This window comes from Anabrus simplex, chromosome 1 (assembly GCF_040414725.1).
Source record: "Anabrus simplex isolate iqAnaSimp1 chromosome 1, ASM4041472v1, whole genome shotgun sequence".
NCBI lineage: Eukaryota > Metazoa > Arthropoda > Insecta > Orthoptera > Tettigoniidae > Anabrus > Anabrus simplex.
Window position 1 is genome coordinate 1,336,778,621 of NC_090265.1, and position 26,668 is coordinate 1,336,805,288.

General features: G+C 40.8%; 1 protein-coding gene across 1 annotated transcript in view; it reads left to right on the forward strand.

The window, feature by feature from the left end:
• Positions 1 to 885: 885 nt before the first annotated feature.
• The window catches only part of LOC136858935 (titin), a 186,325-nt gene continuing 160,542 nt past the window's right edge, over positions 886 to 26,668 (forward strand). The window contains exon 1 of the mRNA XM_068225760.1: positions 886 to 915. Within this exon, the coding sequence (XP_068081861.1) occupies positions 901 to 915 (15 nt within the window). The 5' untranslated portion in view covers positions 886 to 900. The remainder of the gene's footprint in view (positions 916 to 26,668) is intronic.

Consider the following 26,668-nt stretch of genomic DNA (forward strand, 5'->3'; position numbering starts at 1 on the left):
AAACTGTGTTAATGCAACATTAAATAGATAGCAAAGAGAAGCAGTAGTGGTAGTAGATATAGGTATTATGGTGCAAATTGCTTTACGTCGCACCGACACAGATAGGTCTTATGGCGACGATGGGACGGGAAAGGCCTAGGTATAGGTAGGAAGCGGCCGTGGCTTTATTAAGGTACAGTCCCAGCATTTACCTGATGTGAAAATGGGAAACCATGGAAAACCATCTTCAGGGCTGCCGACAGTGGGACTCGAACCCACTATGTTCCGAATACTGGATACTGGCCGCACTTAAGCGACTGCAGCTATCGAACTCGGTGAGGTATTATGGTATTGATGGTTCGCTTCTGCTTCTTTAGTAGACATATGACATCCAAGAATAAAACCAAGGACGCTACTGGACTCCACATAGCGCCCGCTCTAGTTAGCACTACATTTTTCCAAGTGATTTTTGTACAATTGACGATAACATGTAGCGGACTTGCACGAGGTGGTACAGGAAGCCCGTACTGCCTGCCAATGGAGCGGAGTGCATGGATCTGGACCAGGGTCGCACCTGACTGTAGCAGGAGGCTGTGGAACACGTCTACCTCTCCACTGCAGGAGGATCTGGATCGCACCGTAGGGAAGCCTGCTCCTGGTGTCCTTCATATCTCGAGGACGCACAGAAGCATGCGAAGATTAAAATACCAATTCGAATTTCAGTCAAAAAGGAGGATATTATATTGAAAATTATTTTATCGATCCTGTATTTGGCCTTAACCTGTGAACCATCGTCAGAAGTGAAAGGTTATGCAATATAGAGTCTGGCGAAAGTGCATGCGGCGGGTACCGCGCCTCTCTATATAAAGTTAGACCCGAAGCTGATCGGCATGCCAGTCCATCAGCAGTCGTTCACGCAGCATGAGGGGCTTTTGGGTGAGTTGAGTGCATACAGATAACAATATCCGTTAGTAGAGTTCCGTTCCCAAGTCATGTGAGCTTTTCTTGGTTTTGGTTGGGAAGGTCTTTTTTTCGAAATAATCGATCTGCATCCCACAGGTTCTGTAATAAGTCGTTAGAGGTTCGCGAGAGATTCGTGCTGAAGAAATAAATTTGTTTCCTTACCATTTTATATTTATTTTAATGTTACAAGAAACTCACATTTTAACTTCATTGAAATAATTTCCACTTTGAATTAAACAGTGATTTAGAAGAACTGTACCGCCAACATTTTCATTAATGATCATTTCAGGGACGTAGGACTTCTTTGTGAGTACTTGCGTATGCTTTTTTTTTTTTTTTTTTTTGCTATTTGGTTTACGTCGCACCGACACAGATATGTCTTACGGCGACGATGGGATAGGAAAGGCCTAGGAATTGGAAGGAAGCGACCGTGGCCTTAATTAAGGTACAGCCCCGGCATTTGCCTGGTGTGAAAATGGGAAAACCACGGAAAACCATCTTCAGGGCTGCCGACAGTGGGGCTCGAACCTACTATCTCCCGATTACTGGATACTGGTCGCACTTAAGCGACTGCAGCTATCCAGCTCGGTACTTGCGTATGTGTATACTGTATGACATATAACATGTTTTATTATGAGAACATCGGTAACTAGTATTATTTCAACATAGTTCTAGGTGTTAGTGGTAATCAGCCTTTAAAATGATATCTCCGTGTTTTTAGAGTTATTATCACGGGAAAGTTCCGACTCAGATCAGTCGTGCGGTATGTTAATAGTGAGACCACCACAAATGAACATGTAGGCTAGCTTTTTTTTTTAATACCAAGTACTTCACATTTTAATAATAATGATTTACGTTGTTAAAGGCAAAGGAAGATGTTACTTTCCTACATCAAAACATCCCTTCAGAGAAAATAGTGTAACCGTTAGGGTAGTGCTCGCTTCCTGTGCTAGAACCTGTAGAATTTAATGTTGTTAAATGCAATACTTCTTAAATGCGAGAGATCTATGTAAAGAACGCATAATAAAAAGTACTCCCAGAATTGAATGCAGGAACTCTGGTGGCTCTTACCATCCATGGTAGTTGGATAGAAAAAACAAGTTCTAGAAAAGTGTTTTAAATCTCTTTCCTGTATCTCCATTGAAAAAAAAAATAGTTTCAGAAATTACAGTCCTTACCACCAAGCCTTGAACTTAAACTTATGAAGCTAAGTAAGTGTCAATGTTATTTTCTAATTTTAAATTACAATACAATTATTTTCAGATAAAATTCATTTCAATATGCAATCCAGTCCTCCGGATATGAAATTTTAAAGAAATAAGAGCGTTTAAAAATAAAGATTTCTGAGAACGTTGTAAATTTGAATATGAAACATGCTGCACATATGCATTTATTATTTAATGTACTTCTGTAACAAGTACCATACTGTTATAGGAGGAACGGAGGATATAAAGCACCAAGGTTGTATTTTTACAATGCTCCTCTGTTTTTGGAGACGTGTGAAAAATCCATATAAGAGTAATCCTCTTCCACTAGTAGCACCTACACTGACCGAGCAAGCGACGCCGGTTCGTACATATCCGTTAATATGTCGCCTTTTCAAAGATCACAAGCTTGTTCTGTACAGAAGATTCATTTTGTTCAGTATCACGCTTATTTGAGTGCGGTGCACATTGTAATATAGGGGATAAGCAAGTGCATTAGAGCCGATGACAAGTAATTGGTTATATGGCGAGTCTTAGAGAATATTGCAGAGCGTTGAAATCAACAAGATTTATGTGATTAACACAATGCAAAAATACGAAGATACGGTACCTGTTCTGTAAAGGCCAAATCCTGTGTAATCAAACATTGTTCGTAATGACTCTAAACCACGTATCTTGCGTGAACTTGTTCGCAACACCCTGAATTATTAAAGGATGTTTACCTATAAATCAGAGTTCGGTTGCGGTTGGAGGATCTCTAATTGTCTAGTGCATAAATGATACGTTTCTTTGTCAAAGGAAACAAAACTCTAAGATCTATCGAAGTTCTTATCACAAAAGGGACACGTAGGTGGTACCCCCCAACGAGACATTCATTCTCAGGTATTTACTTGATCAGTTTAGTTTATCTCAGAGGGAGGACGGGATATCTGGAGAAAACGTCTCATAATTTACATAGGTTTCAAAAATACTTCCTAAATCTTAGAGCACAGATCATGGATGCCTCTGGAGGAAGTTGAAACAGAAGTCGTCCACCATTTGAAAACTCAGTACTAATTGTGAGACAAAGTCGCTATCTCCATCTCCGGCTATCTTTGCCACCAGGATTTAACCTGGTACACATTTCTGTTGTAGGCTGAGTGAGCCTTAAAGTCAGAAGTGGGGGTTTCATTTAGAATTTTCTCGGCGTTCTAAAGGAGACTCGAACGTTCTTGGCACACCAAACTGCTTTTGTCGTCTCGGCAAGGCAGTTTTACCATCAACCGGCGGTAGTTCCTTTCATATTAACATTATATCTACGGGTGTTTCTATAAAATTCAGTATCCTTGTGGTCACATACAGTACGTGTACTGATGTTCTTATGAATACATATGGCCTATGAGATGGAAAACAAAGAACGTATAAATATTTGACTGAATGCCTTACGTCTAACGTCATTGTATCTTAGCCGCCGCCGTCAGCACCTGCTCAGGTAAAGGGCCAATAATCGCGCCACTCCTACAGCACTAATACTGAACGAGTTGGCCGAGCAGTTCGAGGCGTGTACTGTAGTTATTACCTTGAATTCGAGAGATAGTGGGTTAGAACCCTACCATTGGCGGTCCTGAACGTGGTTTGCCGCAGTTTCCCATTTTCACACCTTGTAAAAATCGGAGCTATGCGTTACTTAATGCCACGGCCACTTTCTTTCCAGTCCTAGCCTTGCTCTATCCCACTGTAGCTATAAAACCTGTGAGAATCGATCTGACGTGAGCCAAATAATAATAATAATAATAATAATAATAATAATAATAATAATAATAATAATAATAATAATAATAACACACACTGTATATAAAGTAAGAGTTTTGTCTGTGCATTGCTCAGAATTAAAAAATAATGGAATCTCTGTATCGGTCGTGTTCATAGTAATAAGGAGGTGCACTTTCTAAGTTTCCGTCCTCTCTGTTTGGTTGTTTGTATGTAGGCCTACGCGCATCACTAGAAGATGGCTGTAGACAATTTAATGAACATAGGTATGGAAAGTCGGAGAATAAGGCACTACAATCTAGGCCATAAATAATTTTATTCACGCTGAGTAAAACGGTAGTTTAGGGGAAGGCCTAAACTTCAATTCTCAAACATCTATTAGTGGTCCTATCGATAAATTCTACATAACTAAAGTTACATAGAATTAAATTTACGATCATTTGTGTCTTATACATTTTACCGTACCGGCTATGATAACAGAGATATTCATGAATTACCATTTTTGTTGCCAAATCCATATCAACAGAATTTAATGAAAATCGGTGTGTAAATTCGGGGAATAAAGCACTACAGCGTAGGCTATAAATAACTTCATTCACGATGGATGAAATGGTAGTTTAGGTGAAGGCGCCTAAAATTTCATTTTTAAACACCTATGTTGTTAAGCAATTTAATGATGTCTTATTCACAACGTGTACAAGACTTCATCTAGAATTATGTATACATTGTAGAATTCCGTAGCGAATCATGGGTACACTGGCTATTACTGAATAAAAGTAAACTCGCATCCTCATCCAGAGGTGGTACAGCTCTTTCTAGGCACACACCAAATGCAGATGAACTGCATGTACCACTGTAGCAACATACCAGTCCTATTGACATTCTGCCATTCTTAAATCCCTGGCAGTACAGGGAATTGAACCCAGGCCTCCGAGGACGGCAGATAATAGCGCAAAACCGTTACTCTACGGAAGAGGTCACGTACTGTGCAATCCAGATTGATTGATAATATCTGTCTGCCCGCTCAGGTGCATGTGTCATGATGAATTAGCTGGATTCAAGCTCCAACCTCAATCTGTCGCATCAGGCTGGTCCTGAGCCAGCTCACGGTGTTCTTAAGCGTTACGTATTAGGTGCTGACTAATGAATGTCATTAATTATCATGGAATGGCAGAGGACTTGTAGAATTTGAACCTCGCGTTGCAAGCCGAAATAACAAAACGGACGATGAAGAAGAGAACCAAGAACTTCCATGGATTTATGACAATAATTACTGCAATTATCGTATGCTCATTTTCTATTAAATGGCGGCACAAATTCCTGTAAAGTGTGGTCTGTAAACAGTTAACTTTATAACTACGGTCATACCAAGTAATGTGCAGTGTGATAGTTATGCTATACGGTATGCGACTGTCTTCAGATATTTTTGCTTAATTTCAATTGTAAATTATCATTGCAGTACTCTGGTCAGTCTTTTAACGAACGTTCTACTTGCCAACAGCCATTAACGAGGTTTAACTGCCCTAGTTCTCCGTGACACAGCTAACGTTAAGGAGTAAAAATTAAATTACATTACCTACTTTCTCGTAAACATTTTCATGTATTAATAAAAATTCTTGTTGCTGCTCTCGTTGGGGCTGTCTAGCCGAGGCGATAAAAACGTGCTCAGTTCACCCGGAAGGACGTGGGTTCAATTCCCCGTCAGGAAGTCGAAAAATAAGAAAAGAGATCTCCACATCTGGAGTGGCACCTGGCTCTGAGGTTCACTCAGCCTGCACCAACGATAAGTACCTGGGAGCTAACGCGGCCGGGCATAAGGCTAAGCTCTCTAACCCAATAAGTACCGATATTACGGAAAGTGGAAGCCTTTACCTTCCGTTACTCCAAGACTCTTGGCTTGGCTTGGCTTTGCTTTGCGTTGTTCCTGTTGTTGTCTAGCCGAGGCGGTACAGGCGAACTCGGTTCCCAGTGGCGGCTCGTGACAAAATTTTTAGGGTGTTCACAACAACATTTTTGTTCATGTCTCAAATCAGCAAAAAATTAACATAGGTACAAAAATTATTTCAGTAACAGTTCCTTGTACGGTTCCTTCTTCACAAATAATTTGGTAGAACCCCTGTAACCGTGGATAAATTTTATAAGAGACTAATTTGTTAGTGTAGAACTAAAGTAAAATGCACAATAACTTTATTACACTGCGAATATTGAAGGATGCGAGCACTATTCTTGGTTTTTAAATAGCACGAACTTCACCTGGGTGTTAGTGTAGAACCAAACAAAACCCCATGGTCTACCAGCTTTTTTGACCGCCATCTCACCGTCAGATAGCTCCTCAATTGTAGCGGACCTCGAACCAGCCCTCAGATCCAGGTTAAAATCCCTGACCTGGCCGGGAATCGAACCCGGGGCCTCCGCTACCCCTACACCACGGGGCCGGCAGAGTTCTACTGTGTCATATGTTAATTATTCTCGTCTTGGAAATTATAGACAATACTACCGTAGGGAATTCAATACTGGCGTTTTTGTGTGCATGAGAATTTTCATGTTTATTTATTTTTGCACTCAAATGAGCAAGGTCTGAGCACCCAGCTGAATTCCATTCACTTCTTTCTTTGTTGAACAATAAACAGGGCAAACAAAAAAGCGCGTTCCTAGATCTACATCCACAGAGCCACTTGCGTGTTTCATACACTTCTCTCTTAAACTTACGCCTATACTCGCGTTTGTCAGTTTTTGTAAATTTTTCGATAATCAAATCTGGTCTGTTCGGTCCAAGCCTTTTTAATTCTAACTTATCCTGATAGGTTAATATTTCACTGGTTAAAATTACCTGAACCGAATTCATTTACTCTTACACAAAGAATACCATGGTCACAACAGAACACTTAAATTAATTTCACTTGAAAAGATTTTCCAGTCACAAGGTAAAGCAAACTCCTTCCCGCGATTACAAACACCTGTTCACAACGAGCTAGAAAATGCCTATTCAGAATTAGGGTACTAGCGAAATCTGTGCACTGTCAGTCAAAACGAACAACTGTCGGTGTAACGGAGCTTCGATATAAGTCGAGTGTTTTCGATCGATTGTCGAAATCAGGTCGAAAGAAAGGAAAGTTTTAAATTATCCATGAATGCGTAAATATGTATTAAAACTGGGTGTTCACGTGCTCCTGTGCTCCTGAGAGCCCACCGCCACTGGGTTCAACGGAAGGACGTTGATTCGATTACCCACCAGAAATTCGAAACGGAGGCTGTCGTGGTTCGAATCCCGGATAATGCATGTGTGATTTTTGAAATGTAACGTATGTCGCTGTGGTCCAGATTCTACGTAAAACTAATGGTTCCGTGACTATGATCACGATATGAATAGATTTCTTATTCAGAAAGACAAAAAATTCCTAAATCCTAAATATACTTTATTTCCGATAGCTGTAATAGGCCATACCTATAGAATCTGATACGTCACAAAAACCTTTAGACATATACACCTCCTGAAATCAGTCAACATTTACTTAAATGATACACTACTTTCTTAGCTAAATATTCCTTTTAGTGGCCCCTTAAAATATCGAGCCTGACTACAATTATTTTGCTTCCATAAGGAGTTTATTGTAAATCATAAAGGATCTTCTTGTTCAGCAACGAAACGAAACTTATATTTTTAGACATGGGGTTCATTCATCCTAGATTCATTTCTGGCGCGAAAGGTGGCCTGTTACATAGTTGACCGCACCAATGTCCAAGTTATCGATACTAGAAACTCATTCATGGCCTTTTCAGAGATGGCTTGGTTTTGCTTTGCTATTGTTGTTTAATTCGATAGTTTTAAGGTGGTGGTAGCAGTGGTGATTGTTGTTTTAAGAGGAAGTACAACTAGGCAACCATCCTCTATTAACACTAATCAGAGAGAAAAATCTGAAGGGGTCCGATGCTTAGAAAAATGAAAGCATCGTCCAAAGAAAGACAGGGGCCAAGAAGAGTGTGGAAATGGAAAAACTCCCCAGGCCTCGAATGCTATAATACCATCGGGATCGGAAAATAACAAGAATTGAACAAGGGAGGTCGGATAGGATAGATGAAAGTGAGGAGCCTGGTGATGGATTTAAAGAATCGTAGTTAGTAGATCTATGTACTTATGTACTTATTAAAAATGTGAATTCTGTGTCATACCGAGAGAGATGGCCGTGTGGTTAGGGGCGCGCAGCTGTGAGCTCGCATCCGGGAGATAGCGGGTTCGAATCCCTCTGTCAGCAGACTGAAGATGGTTTTCCGCGTTTGCTCATTTTCACACCAGGCAAATGCTGAGGTTGTACCTTAATTAAGGCCACGGCCGCTTCCTTCCCATTCCTAGGCCTTTCCTATCCCATCGTCGCCGTAAGACCTATCTGCGTCAGTGCGACGTAAAGCCAATTGTGTGTAATAACCAGAGATACTTAGAAGTGTAATGGTTCTCGGCACTCTGTAAACAATGGCACTAACCACATCCCAGATGAGGTCGGTCCACTTTCACTCTGTGCGCTCCAGACCTTCGCGCCCACTTCACAGACCTTGAGATGTGATAGTAAATCCTCTAATTGTAGGGACATTATCTGAAAGTAGTTTTCGTGCTTATATAACATTATTACTGTATCCAAGTCAAGACAGAACATTCTTTGATTCAATCACAAGGTAAAGCTTTGGTTTTTTTACTGGGACTGAAGTTTGTCATATGCATTCCAGATAGGGATTACCAACCGAGATGGTTCATCTAGAAGGCCCCGGGTTCGACTCCCCGTCAGGAAAAGGTAAACAACAGCAGTGACTCTTCCACTTGTGGAGAGGTACACGTGACGCCTAATACACACTAGTGACGATACAATACAGCTCCTGGCCTTTCAACAATGTCCCGCCACTGGTCCCGCGACCATGCCGTCCGCCTCCAATTGTGCACCTCCAGGTGCTGCAGATCCTCTTCCACATCTTCCAATCAGCGTTTCCTCAGCCTTCCAACAGAATATCACCCTTTGGGTTCGGTTGGGAGAGTTTCTTTTCCGTTTGACTTGCAGACTGTGCACATTCGCTGCACATGTCGAAGCCTCCTCAGCCTCCGCGACCTGATTACTGCGATGATGGTTGCATCTTGTTACAGCTGCTGAAGTTCCCTGTAGGTTCGTATCCTCCAGATTCTGTGATTGCACGTCACTCCAAATATCCATCTCAGAATATTTATTTCTCAGGTGTATAGAAGATATTCGTCTCGCTTCGACGTCGAAAAAGTACAGTGGTGCTGATTTCCACGAAGTGCAATACAACCCCTACTTCTCATGTGAAGTATTGTAGACGCTATTTGCACCATTTGAAGGTAAAATTTCCAGCAGTCTCATGTGGAAAAGAGGCTGCCTGGTAGCTCTGATCGTTAAGGCTTTATGGTCTGACCCCATGGTTAGCTGGTTCGAATCCCGTTGGTGAAAGAAATTTTCACCGACAGAACGTTAGCCGATCGGGTAGGAGAGTTGGTGGTCTACAATATATAATCGCCAGATAACATGCCAAAAGCCTGGGTTCAATTCCAAACCCCTGCGCAGAGTTCATATGGGCATAAAGAAATTATCCGTTGGATCTCTTGGTGTTATTCGACAGGAGTAGGCTGTGTGCCGACACTGGGTTTCACCCTCTCCCTACCTAATCATCACCATCATCAACATTGTCACCATCACCACCACCAAACACCAAGCCACGCAGGTCACCCATGGGAGTCAACTAGAAAGATCTGACCAGGCCTCCCCGAAGGTCATACACAATAAATCAGTCAACCATGCGGACAAGGCTATCTTTATTAACTAATATCGCACATGTGAACTAGGCGTTGAGTGGAACTTCCAACGATATGAAGAACATTGCGTTTCGTTGTCCTTAAAATGGGGGTTCGTATATTATTCCCACGTAACTGCAATGACCGAGCTCGATAGCTGCAGTCGCTTAAGTGCGGCCAGTATCCAGTATTCGGGAGATAGCAGGTTCGAACCCCACTGTCGGCAGCCCTGAAAATGGTTTTCCGTGGTTACCCATTTTCACACCAGGCAAATGCTGGGGCTGTACCTTAATTAAGGCCACGGCCGCTTCCTTCCCACCCCTAGCCCTTTTCACCACTGAAATCAAACGTGATGAGATGTTAAATTTATAGTAAACCCTGTCACAACTTCTCCCGCGTGTCACAAACATAACCTAAAGTACCACTCCATAAATGTTTTAAACAGAATTTCCAGCGATAAGAAATGTTACTTAAAACTTTTGTTTTGATCTACACGTGCCTTTTACTGAACACAGATATCCGCTTATCGTAACTGGTTAGTATTCAAGTTAAAACATTGTGGGCGGTAGAACAATGACACACTCGCGGTGCGTGTCGGTAGATCGCGGTCAATGATCCAAGTGACAAGTGGCGACAAAGGATACAAGACGCGGTGGATACAAGTTAGGAAGCTTTCACATGAGGTAAGACAGTACGGCCATAATTTGTACTGAATGGAGGAGAGTATAGTTCAGCGGAGGACAGTTTCACATGGAGCACTGCGCTCTGTGCGGCCACACTATCGGGCATCGCACAGAAAACGTATTTTAATTGATTTTCACTCATTGTAACCGATAGGAAATTGTAATAATGTAAACATCCCTTTAATTGATATAGGCTTTAAAAGACGTCAAGTGTGGAATGCTTGTTCCTCGGGAGTTCGTTAGCATGTCGGAAGCCACTGATACGAATTTGTAGCATTTGAACACCTCCAAATGCCTCCCATCTCAGCTGGGAGGGATAGAACCCGCCATCTTAGAAACAGAAGAACAACCAGCCGACTACTTCCCATGAGAAATGCCGAATATTTTAGTGTATGAGAGGTGTGCCTAGTTCATTTCAACTATGAAACTAAGAACCCTGTGTCACGCACAACCTTGAACAGTCATAACGGCTGGTGCCCAGCCAGATGGCCTGCTGATATTGGAGTGTTACGTAGTTAGCATGATGACTTCCTCAATCGTAGGCCTATTACTTGGTTTTCTTGATCGGGTTCACTGTTTCTCGTATCAGAAGACCGCTCCTCCTGTAAATTAGTCTTATAGTGAGAAGTTCTCTCCCAGTCCTTAGCTAAAAAATAAAATACTTGGAGAAGCCGGAAATCGATCCCAGAACCTTCGCAGTTTTAATGGCCGTAGGTTGTAAGAAATAAGAAATGACCTATCATTCTGTAGCCTACATAATCAGATGACTTTTATCCCCACAGAATAAAACTTAAATCCGCAATATAAATATCTGTCTGTCTTTCTGTCAGGAATTCTACAGAAGCAGGATCGTGATCGATGTATTCACGCCCCCTTCCGTTAGGGAGATTCAAACACCGAATGAGTTTGCTACGTGGTGCGAGTCGTGCAACTGTACGCTTACTTTCTGGAGATGGTGTGCTCGAATCGCATCATCTTACCATCGGCAGCTCTGATAATGGATTTCCGTCATTTTCCGTTTTCAGTTCGGGCGAATAACGGGCCTGTGTCTTAAAAAAGTCACGGCCGCTACCCCAATTAGCCGGCATTGTCCCCTAGCAAAACAAGCTGCAAAACTGTGGGCGTGTTGCTAATACACTGGTAACTTCACAGAACTAGTACACAATACCAAAAGCAATCCTGGAAGCTCAAGTAAGTTCCATATCCACCCTGCTACTTAGGGAGGTGCAGGTCTATTCAGTACCGGTACATATCCAAGAGACGAAATCTGCATGTACCTTTCCTTGACAGTCATCCAGCACTCACCGGAACTCTTCAACGTCTTCAGATATCAACACAACGTCGCTTGTATGAAGAATATTCTATAATTCGGACTTCTGGCTCATTTTATTAAGCTATTACGTGGCTCGACTGAATTAGGGAGGGCTACCTGAAGAGCCTCGATGGACGCTCTTTGCACTAAAGTTGCCAGCACAATTTTAGTTTCAGCTCAGGTGAGTTCTCTCAAGTTGACAGTTTATGTTAAGACCGTAATATAAACAAATGAAAGAGATGTTAACATCTCAGGCGTGATTAGCTCAGTGACTTGGCTGCTGACTTCCCGTCCAGAAGGCTGAGGTTTGAATTCTAGTCGATCCTGGGTTGCGATTTTCATCTCAAAAATCAGGCCAACCAGCGACCCCAGAAATAGAGGGGATGAGCTAAATGAAGTTTTAGAATTAAATCAAAATGGTGAGAAACCTAATCCTCAGTGGTTTCCAAAGAGGATAATTTTACGGCTTGCTTTATGCTAAGTTCGAATAACGTCATGTAACGTAGGAAGATACCATAAATATGTAATTATCGCCGGCTTCAGTGACGCCTAGATCTTTTCTACTGCATCTCTGATTTAAGATGAAAATTATGTAACACGAAGCTAATAGTTAAGGTGTCCATAGATATGACTACTCATTGTCGCGGCCGTAAATGAACAAAAAGCTGTTATTATTGATGGGTTGAGATGAGAACCCGGAACTGAAATGTTACGGTCTTCTAAAGATCATTATGTAGCTATACAAGGATGTGACTCACATCATTATTATAATTTAATTATGTTTCCTCAGACTAGTACAATGAGTGTACCACTTCTCATTCAAAGCTTGGAGATTACGCCTCACTATGAAAGTGATGGGTATTGCATAATGCCACTATGTACGTTGTGTTATTGAGTTAAATAGGTATCTCATTCGTGCCTATTCGAATATGGACTTCCAGATTTACTCTACTATTTTATCATTAATCTATCATCTCGTAATGAAGCATTTTCCGATGTGTGTTGATCTGCTACATCGTCATTGGTTTCCACCAAGGTGAATGTGCTTCCAGCGCCGGCCGACTCAACGCATACTTTTAATTTCAAAAAGCCCACACGAATTGACTGCGATTCGAACTGCGGCTGTCCTCCTCAAAAGCCAGTGACAATGACACTGTGCTATCACCCGAATTTAGTACTTGTATGCTTATTTTCAGATGTACTATCACACACTGTCCGAAAACATATTAGTAACATATATTGTTTATTAAAGGTATCTGTGTTACAACATCCCATTAAACGATTTATCCCGCGAAGACGCCAAATGGCAGAAGATTTTGGAGTGCAACGTGGTCAGTGTGACATCTTCAGCCTATTGCTTGGTAGGTTTTGTGAATGGGTCATTCCCTCTCGTTTGACACAGCTCATCAATTCGTCGTATGAGGCTGACTGAATCCCGCTCCAACCCTCAGTCCAAAATTAAAATCTGACTAGGAATCGAACCTGGGACCTCCGATGGGAAGCAGGCATGTTATCTCTACACCATGGGTCTGGCTTTTCGGCCTACATGAACTGTTCAAAGTGTATTCGCAAACATTTGAATATCAAGTAGAGAGGATCTCTTGTTGAAATTCACCACCGCAATAAAATTAACATTTAATCCTTCAAGTAATTCGAACATCATGCAGCCCCTACATACGGGAACTTGAAATTCATTTTTCATAAAATATCCCGTAGCGCAACAGCCCATCAGCCTAGCAACATCATTACCGCTGCCCTGTCCAATACCTTCCAGATACTTAAGTACCACATTGTCAGCTTGACATCCTTAGCCGTATTGTTTTACTTTCTGAACCGGGTCCGCAGTCTCTTTCATAAGACAGCTCCTCATTCAGTCTCGAGAATCTAAGATGAAGTACTTGAACAGTGGCGTAGATTTCAAATTCCAAGAGATATGTCGACGTCGACGGCTTCCTCTTTTCCTCACTTATCCTTGGACAATGATTTGTTGAAACGAAGCTTTCATTCCATATAACACGGCCACAGTCGTCTCTATGCCACTTTTCTAGCCTTGATCATCTTTGTGACTTACGAGTTTCAGGACTACATCGTTCTTAATGCTATGTGGATACCCGTAATGTTCGTCCCATACGCCGACAACACCACAGTTCGAAGGCATTTAATATTCTGATCGTGCGCCCGTGAATATCCAGGTCTCAACACCATAAAACAGTAACAAGAATATATTATATCCAAGGGTTTGGACCGCTAATTGTAGGCTTAGTTTAAGATAGCATAGCACAGCAGGCCGTCAAATTAATTCCGTGTCTCTTCATTGCGGATTACAGGAGATTGCTAACCTGTGAGATTGCATTGTTATTGAATTAGACCTAAACTGTTGCTCCAATTCGAGTTCCAGGATATTCTTTTTATTCATTTTAATATTGACTGTCTTTAATTCTAGTGTCCATATTTCAATTTGGCAAATGAACTTAATTATTTTTTCTAAATATGCTTCTTATCACTAGGGATACACGAGGGAAAATGTGCCACTGTTGTACTTAGAAGTACGGAAAAACAATACAGGAACGAAATTTTGAACACCAATAATACCATTGCCGGCCCCGTGGTGGGTTGGTTCAATGTCCACTCAGCCTACGTGATTAGAATTGAACAGCTATCTGAAGGTGAGATAGCGGCCCCGGTCTAGAAAGCCAAGAATAACGGCCGAGAGGATTCGTCGTGCTGACCACACGACACCTCGTAATCTTCAGGCCTTCGGGCTCAGCAGCTGTCGCTTGGTAGGTCAAGGCTCTTCAAGGGCTGTAGTGCCATGGGGTTTGGTTTGGTTCTATAAACGTATCCGGTCGTTTTAATGAATGTTTCATTAATGTAAAATTAACATCGGATGTTGACCATGAAAGGGGTTCATTAATGTAAAATTTTAAAAAATCTTGTAGTTTTAGTTTACTGTTGATATCATGATTATAGCCACGGGCCTCTACTTTATGCCAGTTTTGTATTTTATTGTTAAAATGCCATGAATTGACTGGGACAAAAAGAGATAGTAAGTTTGCATTTTTGCGTGATTGTTAATATCGTCATTATAGCCATAGGATCTCCAGTTTTACGTGGACTCCGAACAACGGGGAAGGGGCTTTTAATTTCAGAAGTCCCATGTGCACTGGCAGGGGTGCGAACCGTGGCTACCTTGGTGAGAAGCCAATGACTATGGCGCTCGGCAGTCACGTCGCTTTGACTGAGATTAGAACCACATGATATGACATTACTCAGCTATTGATGATGATGATGCTTGTTGTTTAAAGGGGCCTAACATCTAAGGTCATCGGCCCCACTCAACTATTCTACTGATAAATGCAGTGATACATATCTCTTCAATTTAAAAATACACATGAGCCGGTAGACCACGTAGAGATTCGGGCTCACAACCTCAGTATAAAAGGCTAGCACCTACAAACTATGTTATGCAACCGGCGATGCTTGTTTCTTTTTTCTTCTGTCGTGATGAGAAGCTACACTCATAATTCACCACATGTATTGGCCTGTATTCGAACTACGGTCGCCTTGGTGTGGACCCAGTGACAATGTTACGCCCCGTTGTTCCTTATTGTGCCAGCACATTTAGAGATAGATAGATAAATAGAAATATAGATAGATAGAAGTGCGCATGCACTTTTACATTTTTTGGACGCTGATACCCCTCTAACGTCTTGAGGCAGGTTGTTCCATTCATGAATTGCAGTAACTGTGAAGGAATTGCCATATACTGAGTACTTGTGACTGGGTATGGTAAGATGTTCTGTGCTCTTGTGCTTTTTCCGTGGCGTAATGAGAGATTACAGAAACGTTCTTTAAGATAAGGAGTAGAATTGACATTTAAAGTTCGTTGCAGTAAGATTAGACAGTGAAGATTACGTCTGTCTTGTAGGCGGAGCCAGCAAAATTTGGTGAGGGACGATGTCACGTGGTCTGAGTTCTTTAGGTTGCAGATGAACCTCACAGGTGCATTTTGCGTGTAACTTCTGTAGTGATTCATCAGTGCAGTCGATGTAAACTATATCACAGTCATAAAAATTTGGCATAACTAGCACATTATCTGGTTTCGTCTTTCTAATGTTCCTTTTGCCACATTAATCTGATAATCTTACACAGTTTTTCTGTTCTCCCTGGTCCCTTCCATTCTCTGTTCAATAACTTGATAAATTTCAAGTTCAGTTTTAGTTTCTATATCTGTGTATTTTTCTCTGATTTTTCTACATTATTTTAGTCTTTCAGTAGGTGTGCCGCTTCTGTTCCTTTATTTTATAAAATTCATTGCTTTTTCTTAATTTATTTTCATGTCTTATGTACTGTTACCCACCACCAAATTATCCTTTTCAGCCCCCCCTCCCACCTTGTAGCTAACATTTCGGTCCTTATTGTCATTCGTTTTCTTAGTTTACAGAATTATACTAGTGTTTTCTTGCTGTTACATGCTGCCCGTACCATTTGTCCTATATCTATCACTCTTCGAACAGTCTCTGTACACAATTTATTGTCATCCCTTGATAAATTCATTTCTCTTCCTATGCCTACTAGTTTCTTCACCCATCCTCCCAGTAGCCCTCATTTTTATATTTTATTTGGTATTGATACGCCATCCTTGAGATTTCACCTCCTGCCCCGTTTTAGTCTCAGTCAACACTTCACTTCTGCCCGTTTACTCAGCTCTTCGTGTCGTGAAAATACGAGCACCCTCTTCTAGGTGAGCAGAGCAATTATTAGAGACCAGATTTCTATTTGTCTACCTTATACAAATGAACTTCTAAGTACCATTCTTACTACATAGTATGGATGCTACTTTCATTTTATAAACCTGAAACTAGTTAGAATTAATGTTCATGCTCAAGCGGTCACGCCATGAATTTCATTCCCAGTCCGTCACCATGAGGTGTGGCTGGAAATGTATGGGATGTAACCGTACGTTCATCAAGACTTTCTTTTAAAATTAATTCGGAGTCAACCACGCGAACAAAGGGATATGGGCGGAGAAAGTAACTTAGTATGACACATTCTTGCTTGCTCCTTCGTACCTGAAATCACTTGGCCATCACACCAGAGATAATGTACAGAATATTCTGATGCGATACACCTCTCTAGCAAGGCACGGAAAATATCTCCAAACCATTGGTGTAATATATATTTAATAGGATCTACCTATGCTCAGTTTCACGTTATTACACGGACTTTTACCCATTGTACATTATAACGAGCTCAATATTGTAAGAATAGCACCAAAGAGATTTCGACTTCGGATACCTTCATCTCATCATTCCCATCCTCGGAAGCAATAATAATTAATAATAATAATAATAATAATAATAATAATAATAATAATAATAATAATATGGAGAAAATTTCAAAGACCATGAAAAAGAGAAGGTAATCATTTCTCGGACATTTATACAGAATGGACAAAACCAGACTAACCAAAAGGTTATTCGACTATCTGTGGAACAAGAAGTCAACAACGGCCTGGATTAAGGAAGTTCTTAAATATCTAGAGATGTTCAACATCCAGGAACTTTAGATGCTAGACAGGAAAACATTTCGGACCATGATTCAAAATTTGGAAGGGTTTCAAGTCCAAAGAACTCCAAAGACGTGAAGAGCCCGGACAGATGAACAGAAGAAACAGCATAGCGTGCATATGGAGTACTCTGTAGGAAGAGAAAACTTCAGACAAAGAAAAAACAGAAATTGTAGCGTGATCCTGTGTGGTCAATTCGCAAATTAATAATAATAATAATAATAATAATAATAGACCTAGCTGTTGCCATTTCTTGATGGATAATTTTTGCATCTGTCTCTTGGCATAGACTAGAACAAAATGTAGTTTCCACCTAATTCCCAACCTTATTTTTGACAGTATAGAAGCTGCCGAGATCTGGCTGGCTGCTTGTCCGTCTGGGTGTTACGAAAGGTGTAGCAAACAGGGCCGGTCATGCTGCATGCTGTTAACAACCCTAGGACGTGGACTCGTGCCGATGGTACCAGTGTCCGCACCCTAGCACAGGGTCCGGGAAGGAGAAAGTGCGGCAAGGGCGGGACGCACTGGCGAATGATCTATAACAAGTTTCTTGACGTGAAAGAAAGTGATAAGTAGGAGGTACGAGTAGCGTTATGCGAAATATTGGCAACAAAATGCAGATGCTAAATGTAGCACTTTCACTTCCAGGTGTGAGTCTCGATCATTAAAACACAAAACTTGATAGGCATGACCTCGTGGACATCAGTCGTTTTGTAACAGTGCATCCCTTCACTTTGGCTTGGCGCTCGTCTTCTGTGCCCAGCGTTGCATAACTGAATTTCGGCAGAGTCGACTGGCATTGAAAATAGCGTACTCTCTTTCTAGGGAACAATTTCGTCACTTCAGAGTGATAAACGAGTCACTATGTAATTGGGATTTTTGAAATGAAGATTCACGTTCCTGTGGTTCGGAATCCGCGTAATAATAAGGGCCCCGTGGTTATAATCACAATATCACGATCTATAATCGCTTACTTATAATAGTTTACTTCAATGTATTTCTAAGTTTTTATTCTTAACGTGAGCTAATACCTTATCACTCCTATATGATGAGGTTTGCCATAATGGAATATATATACGATTTTTTGCGATTACTACGCTAAGCTTTTAATATTCAAAGAACCGATCGTTGCTGCCTTCTGGCCGTGGGTACGTGTTGCAAAGGGCAACGACCATAGGTCGGTAAGGTTTTTGTGGTTGAGCCAGAGGTACCTTTGGTTATAAAAAGCCGCAAAAACAAGGCATCATTTGTGTATGTGTTAGATTGACTGTGGAGTTGAATAGGTGATAGGGAAAATGTACAACTGAGATTAAAAATAATAAATAATGAACACAAATGTATGCGAACTCCAACAACCTCATATGAAATCCTTTTGCACGAGAGGGTTAAGTTATAGTCCAATAAATAAATAATCAAGGCTTTTTCAGCCGGAACGCGTTCCGGTAAAAGTTTAGGAATATATCACGTCTGATTCGACTGTCTGAAGAGAGTAATGTCAATGGCCGGCCTCTTTATTCTTAGAGTGCCATGCCATAATTTTATACTTCTTTCGCATATAAGCCTGAACGTCTACCAACCGGGCGAGTTGGCCGTGCGGTTGCATCCGGGAAATAGTGGCTTCGAACCCCACTGTCGACATCCCTGAAGATGGTTTTCCGTGGCTTCCCATTTTCACACCAGGCAAATGCTGGGGCTGTACCTTAATTAAGGCCACAGCCGCTTCCTTCCCATTCCTAGGCCTTTCCTATCCCGTCGTCGACATAAGACCTATCTGTGTCGGTGCGACGTAAAGCAACTTGTATTAAAAAGAAAAAAGTCTTCCAAAACCCATCTCTAGATCGCATAAGGTAGAGCGCAAACTATTCGTTATTCCCCATTGTATTTCGAAATTTCTTATCTGAAAAGTGGTGTTCTGGATGTAAATTTGCAATAAACATTGCGGAAATGAAAGTTCGTTACTCCACGGTTAGGGGACACGCTTTTCGTGCAATTGTTTGTGCAGAATCATTTGCTAAAAAAAAAGTGAGTGTTAACTTTCCCAGAGTGGTTCGTGCAACTTGTTGAAAATGTAATTGGCACTCCATGTAGTGCCTACGTGAAATGTGCGTGTAAATACTGCCTAAGTACTAGCCACATGTATATTAAGTTGTCATGAAGAATGTACGGATGTTAGCGGGGATACTTGCCCACTTGACTCGTCTGAATATTTGTGCTAATTCCTTTGTTTCATAATATTTCCAATATCTTCTTACTAGAGAATACCATTTCTCTTTGAATTATATTAGAGTTACAGCCAGAAGCGGCGCTAAGAAACTCGCCCCCCCCCCCCTCCACAATAATTGAAAATGGGCCGTACGTTTCCTGATAAGGAAAGTTACAAGTTTATTTCGTAATACAAAGTTGTATATTATTACAGTGAACAACAACGACGCAACGATAATATTATTAATAACATAATTTAGTTTTCAAATGGGAAGGAATTAAGATAATGCCTGTATATGATACGAACACACACACACACACACACACAAGAAATTCATATTCCAATTACAGTAACCAAAACACGCTGACCGTCATAATATTAAGAAATAATAATAATAATAATAATAATAATAATAATAATAATAATAATAATCGTATGGCCTCAGCTACCGTTTGCAGACACTTCGATTTGACGCCATCTGGCTGTCTGCTCGTCAATTTCGACGTTCCGGTTTACTCTGTCTGCCATCTAGCGGACCTAGAGTAAACCGGATCTCTCTTGGGCGTCTATGGCTGAGATTTAATTAATTTTGTCGGGTAAATACCAAATGTATCATCAGAGTTCTTTTACATGCCGACATCGTACGACATGGAGTGTCGAATGGACTTTTTTCCGCCCTTCAAAAATCCGACTACCTCTGCCGGGTTTGAACCCGCTATCTTGGGATCCGGAGGCCGACACTCTACCACGGATCCACAGAGGCAGCCATATTAAGTAATAATCCCGTCCCTAGGACCAAATAATTTACTACTATTTACAACTCAATCGTTCATCGTAGGCCTACATAGCTACACTGACTGGCGAGAGTTATAAACAGGATCGAAACTTCAGTATTTAGAGTTTAGATACGGAGGATGTGTTTGTTAAGGCATCTTCTCTGACTACTGGGTTCTCAGAACTGGCTAATCACTTCAAAAGCCTTGTTGATTGTTGTGAGTGGCAGCAACGGATGGTTATTATTGGAACAGGTTGGGACACCCACATTCTTTCAGAAATAACTACCGTACTCTTATTGACGAAAGAAGCTCTGTACTACAACAGCCTAAGTTTGGAACAACCCTCTGTAATACAGATAATACTGTGTTGTGTGCTGTAGCTTTATCAACATGTAAAATCACTCTTAGCTACTGAATTAAGATACAGTCATGGGCCCCTCACAAGCCATGCACCCTCTCCCCGCCCCTCTCCGCCCCGCGGGGTCTGCGGGGTCCTTATCGCCACCACTGGTTCACTGGTTACAGCTTTCGTAGTCTGCAGAACTACCCATAAGTTCTTTGTTCTTGTTTGTCATTGCTCTATGTACCTTATGTATAAGTTGCTGACGTTTCGAATACATTACAGTACTCCTTATCAAGGAAGCTGATGTACACTCAATCGCACAAAAATTGGCCGGCAAAGAAATATTATATTTAATTGTATACATCTGGAAACGAAAGAATATTCTTAAACTGTGGATAGCCGGAGGCCAAAGAGATTATACTTGGAATCCTATCACCTAAAAAAATGTCCATCCTATTTCAAACAAGAGTTGAAAGAAAGTAGTATTCTGTGGTTGAGTGTACCTCTCCTCTATCCGAAATAATGAGTCTCCCTAGGCAGCTAAAATCTGTTCACTAATCTCAATTACTCGCTTCATATTGTATTCTGCACCCCACGCCCACCTTGAGGACTTCTTTTGAACATGTGGAATGTCGCGCCCGTCCGGCTGTCAGATGGGAATTTTCTGTGACTGTTCTAATGGGCAGAGAGGGAGAAGGACGTTCTGTGTTTTCTAGTTCTGTTCTGCATACTGAAAATTTATGAATTATAGGCATTCAGAAATATTGCTAATTTTGTATTCTTTAAATACAGGTTGTTTAGATGTTTATTTCTATCGTTTCTCGACTTTTTTTATGATGACATTTCAAGTCATAGCTGCTGTTTTTCATAAATTTCGTGATTTGTTTGTGAGGAATGCTTAGCCAGAACTGAAATTTCTGTGTCTTCGTTCTTGGTGTGATGGGTACGTTCTTTGATACTGGTATAAATCATTCAATTCGTTTCGCCTACGTCACATGATTTTATAGTGACCGCAAATGTCCGCACACCCTTTTAGCCCCTAAAGGAACTAGACTATCCCCCTACCCCAGTAAATAGAATTAGCATGTTACGAGCGAAATGATCCATATTAGATTTAAGTATTTATGTACTCATAAAACTTTGATGACACCTATAAGACCATTGTTACGAAAATTACCGGCATGTAAAGAAACTCCTGCGAGACAAATTCTGACACCTGGACGTCTCTGAGAAGTGTAAAAGTAATTAGATAGATATCATCTGCCAACACTTCGTGAACAGTACACCGCAGTTGAAAACAGATTAATTAATTAATTGTTCGATAATTTAATCACTAGTGAACAATTTAGACATACGAAGGATACTTAAGTTATCACACAGGTCGCCAGTTCCATGCATTAGTAAATAGAAAGTTGATGGATTCTCGAAATAAACTGGGGAAATGCGAGAGATGTATTGCTACTAATTCAAGAGAAATTTAGGATAACTGTCGAAATATTTGTTTACGGAAATATTTAGTCGCCAAGTATTTGTTCCAATTCTAAAATGACATGACTTTCACTTTCCATAAGAGCATGCAATCGTCTATTGTCAAAGTAATAATCTTGTTAAGTTACTATGTAGAGGGGGCGTAACAGCTAAGTGACATCACACCGGACTAAGTGGCTAAAAGTTTTTGATGTTATATATACATCGTTGATTTAATCTGTTGAACTGTTAGTTTCCTCCCAAGGATTGCGTCACACTGGCAGTCTAACGACAGCTTCATAAATTCTATTCAAAAAACAAGATGGAGCGCTGGCTTTTTGAGCTGTAGTTGGTGGGTTCAGTCCCATCTTCGGTGTTCAAATACACACGCCTCATGTCAGTAAATTAACTAACATCCTGTGGAAAAAATTCCAGCACGTCAGACTCTCCATGAACCGTAAAAGTAATTACAAACAAAACCGTGTTACAACAGCCCATTAGGACCTTAGCCTGCCATTACGACTGCTGGCCAGCACATGCTTGAGTGTCACATGGTCAGCGTGACGACATCTCAGCCGTATTGCTTGACTTTCGTTACTAGGGTAGAGGTAGTTAGTGGGGCACAAAACCTATAACATTATTATTATTATTATTACATCGTCAACGACTTCTCACCAAGGCGATTGCGATACGATTCCCAGACAGTGCATGTTAAATTGTGTTTTTTTTGCTAGGGGCTTTACGTCGCACCGACACAGATAGGTCTTATGGCGACGATGGGATAGGAAAGGCCTAGGAGTTGGAAGGAAGCGGCCGTGGCCTTAATTAAGGTACAGCCCCAGCATTTGCCTGGTGTGAAAATGGGAAACCACGGAAAACCATTTTCAGGGCTGCTGATAGTGGGATTCGAACCTACTATCTCCCGGATGCAAGCTCACAGCCGCGCGCCTCTACGCGCACGGCCAACTCGCCCGGTGTTAAATTGTTTAAACGAAGAGTCATATACATGCAGTTTGTATTCTATTTCACGGAAAGCCGGCGCCCCACGATGATATCAACAGTCATCTAAAACTGCCGATTTCCTTGATTTTTGTTCCTAGTGTTCTAATATTCAACGAACCTTTGTAGTGCAGTCGGTTAGTAGTTGCCCTTCTCTTCCCTGTGTGCGTGTTCGATGCCGGCTTGAGGAGGGGTCAGCATTTCAGGTATTTAAGTTGCAGTAATTATGTTTCGTTGACTTCCGATACGTAAATCACCTCCTGTGGGATAATATTTAAAATTCATGCACCTCTTAAAAATAACATAAAAATACTACTGAACCTGGGATAAAAGCGGTCATTTGGTTCCTAAACATAATATGATTGTACTCCGTAACCACATTTCTAATAGTTCTATCATCTACAAGTTATCTGCACATATACACTTAAATGGAACTTCCAGAGGCTGTTCTGAATAGCTCCCGTATTGTGAGGAAGTTACCCGCCATCAGTGCTTGAGAATCCATTCATGATCAGCAAGAGACAAATGTGTTAAGAATGAGTCACACCCCAACTAAAGAATATACAAATGTTCTTTATCGGTCCAGTTATTTAGTTATTTGTAAATTATTCATATTTAATGGATGATCCACACTATGGCTGATTCAGTCCACAAGTTGACCAGTTTTATACAGGAGAAGAATTTTTTTCCATAACAGCAGCAAGACCAAGAACTGTTTTAGGAAAAATTACATGCAAAATTCTGTTATCAGAAGAATTTTTAAATTAGTTTGTTAATTTTTTCTGAACACTTTCAAGAAATGAATTTGCCCAAGAACATCCTTCGATGACTATCGGTGATCTCGACTGGGCTGTGCATAGCTAAATTTCGAGCTCTCTACCTGTATCATACGATAAACACAGGTACTCAAGCGTTATACGATAAATCTTAGATAAGTTCAACATGCGTTACGCTTCTTAAATTTACTGACTTAATTAAACTCTACGCTCTAACTGTATCATTAGAGTAATCTTTAATTCACTTGAGTGTAATTAGCATGATACGTCGCTATTCAATGTTGTCTTTAATTAGGCATGATCTATCTCTCTATTGTGTTCATTTTGTGTGGAATATCGTTTTAGAAAATGAACACCCCATTATTTTTAAACAAAGAAAAAAGTTGTTATTATTTGGGTCATCAGTCCATGGACTGGTTTGATGCAGTTCTCCATGCCAGCCTATCATGTGCTAACTTTTCATTTGTACGTAATAAATACATCATACATCTCCCCTAATCTGTTTGTCACATTCATGCCTTAGTCTACACCGCCAACACTTCCCTGAAACACCAACTGAACAAGTCCTGGGTGTCTTAAGATGTGTCCTATCATTCTCTCTCTTCTTCTTGTCAAATTTCGCGAAATCGTTCTCTTCTCACCAATTCGATTCAGTATGCCTTCATTCGTGATTCGATTTACCCATCTCACCATCAGCATTCTTCCGTAACACCACATTTCAAAGGCTTCTATTCTCTTTCTTTCTGAGCTGGTTATCGTCCATGTTTCACTTCCACACAATGCAACGCTCCAGACGAAAGCTTTCAGAAACGTCCTTCTAATTCCTATATCAATGTTCGTGTGAGCAAATTTCTTCTCTTAAGCAAGGCTTGCCTTGCGTGTGCTAGTCTGCATTTTATGTCCTTACTTCTGCCTACTACCCAAATAGCAATATTTATCTACAGAGGTGTGAAAATTATTAGACTCAAAGGAGAAGATAAAAAGTAAAATTGCCTCAGTTTTAAAATTTGCCTTCACTTGTCCTTCTAATTTGTACCATGATACATTCTATCTTTCAGTCAAATAATAATCTGACTAACTAAAATTTGTGAAATATTGCATTATTCATCGTTTTTAAAATATTACGTGGAGATTATATATTTCTGTTTGGTTTGTTGGCAATTGTACATCATCAGTCTCCGAGAGTTTTGAAAGTAAATAGTACAAAGCACAGTGAATCATATCAGCGCTTAAGTAAAGCAAAATATATCACAAGCACTCCATATGATTCCATTTTACATAATTAAACGCATAAGAGGAATTACAAATCCTCAGCATCGGACTTTAATATTGATACAGGAGTCAAAAGTGGCTATAAATTATCACTGATGTAATTTAAAAGCATAACTCGAGTTATGTCATTTACTTGAAACAGTGAAGTAACACGTAAACAAGTGCACCAAGAAAAGATTTACGTTCATTTTTATGGGCAGGCAGTAAAAAAGAAATGCGACAATAGAAATAATCAACACAATAAAGTTGAGTCTAATAATATTCACACCTCTGTACTTCCTTTAACACCACTTCCTAATATAATATGTTCCGCATAACCTAATAATAATAATAATAATAATAATAATAATAATAATAATAATAATAATAATAATGGCGTGTGCCCTCCGGAGAGGCCTTAGTGCGGGTCTTTTTCTCGTAGACGGCCTATTAAGTGACCTGCATGTCTGTGAGGATGAGGGCCCTACCTAGGATGATTTCTAATGCTGAATACGCCACACACACCCAGTCCCCGAGCCATTGGAATTAACCAATTAAGGTTAAAAATCCCCGACCTGGTCGGGAATCGAACCTGGAACCCTCAGGACCAAAGGCCAGCACGCTAACCATTTAGCCATGGAGCCGAACTCCGCATAACCTGACTTCATTCGACTGCACTCCATTACTTCTGTTGAGGATTTATTTATTTTCATCTTGTACTCTTTCTCCAAGACTGTGTCCATGCCATTTTCAGTCATTTCTCCATTATCTTCTGCAGACTCAGATAAAATAACAATATCATCGACAATCCTCAGGGTACCGATCTCGATAGCTGCAGTCGCTTAAGGGCGGCCAGTATCCAGTAATCGGGATATAGTGGGTTCGAACTCCGCTGTCGGCAGCCCTGAAGGTGGTTTTCCATGGCTTCCCATTTTCACACCAGGCAATTGCTCGGGCTGTACCTTAATTAAGACCACGGCCACTTCCCTCCCATTCCTAGGTCTTTCCTATCCCATTGTCGCCATAAGACCTATCTGTGTCGGTTGGTTTTTATTTCTAGTATAGGTCACATAGCCCTTACTTTCATGTGACCTCACACGTAATAACCCAAAGCTGAGAGTTGGAGATTATTATTGCCCTGTTCTAACATTTCCTGTCACAGAAATCGTCGGCTAAATTTCTCAGCTTTAGGCTTCTCTGTTCACCCGGCTCATTGCCTAAATGGTCTGTATAGTGGCCTTCGGCTCATTGGGTTCCAGGTTCAATTCTCGGCTGGGTCGGGGATTTCAGCTGTGTCTAGTTAATTTCTCTAGCTCGGGGTCTGGTTGTTTGTGATCGTCTCAATACACATTTACAAACAACACATAACTCTACCAACTACCATGGAAATACGCAATAGTGAATATTTCCCTTCACATAGAGCTGGAGTCAGGAAGGGCAACCGTTTGTAAAACTGGGCTTAATTCCAGTGTTGACGATCCCAGGTTATTGGGTAAAGTCCAGGAAAGAAAAAGAAGGCTTGTCTATTTCGTGAACTAGGAGAATATGGGTTAAATCAATGTATAATTCAACAAGAAACGCCTGCATGGAGTAACGATAACT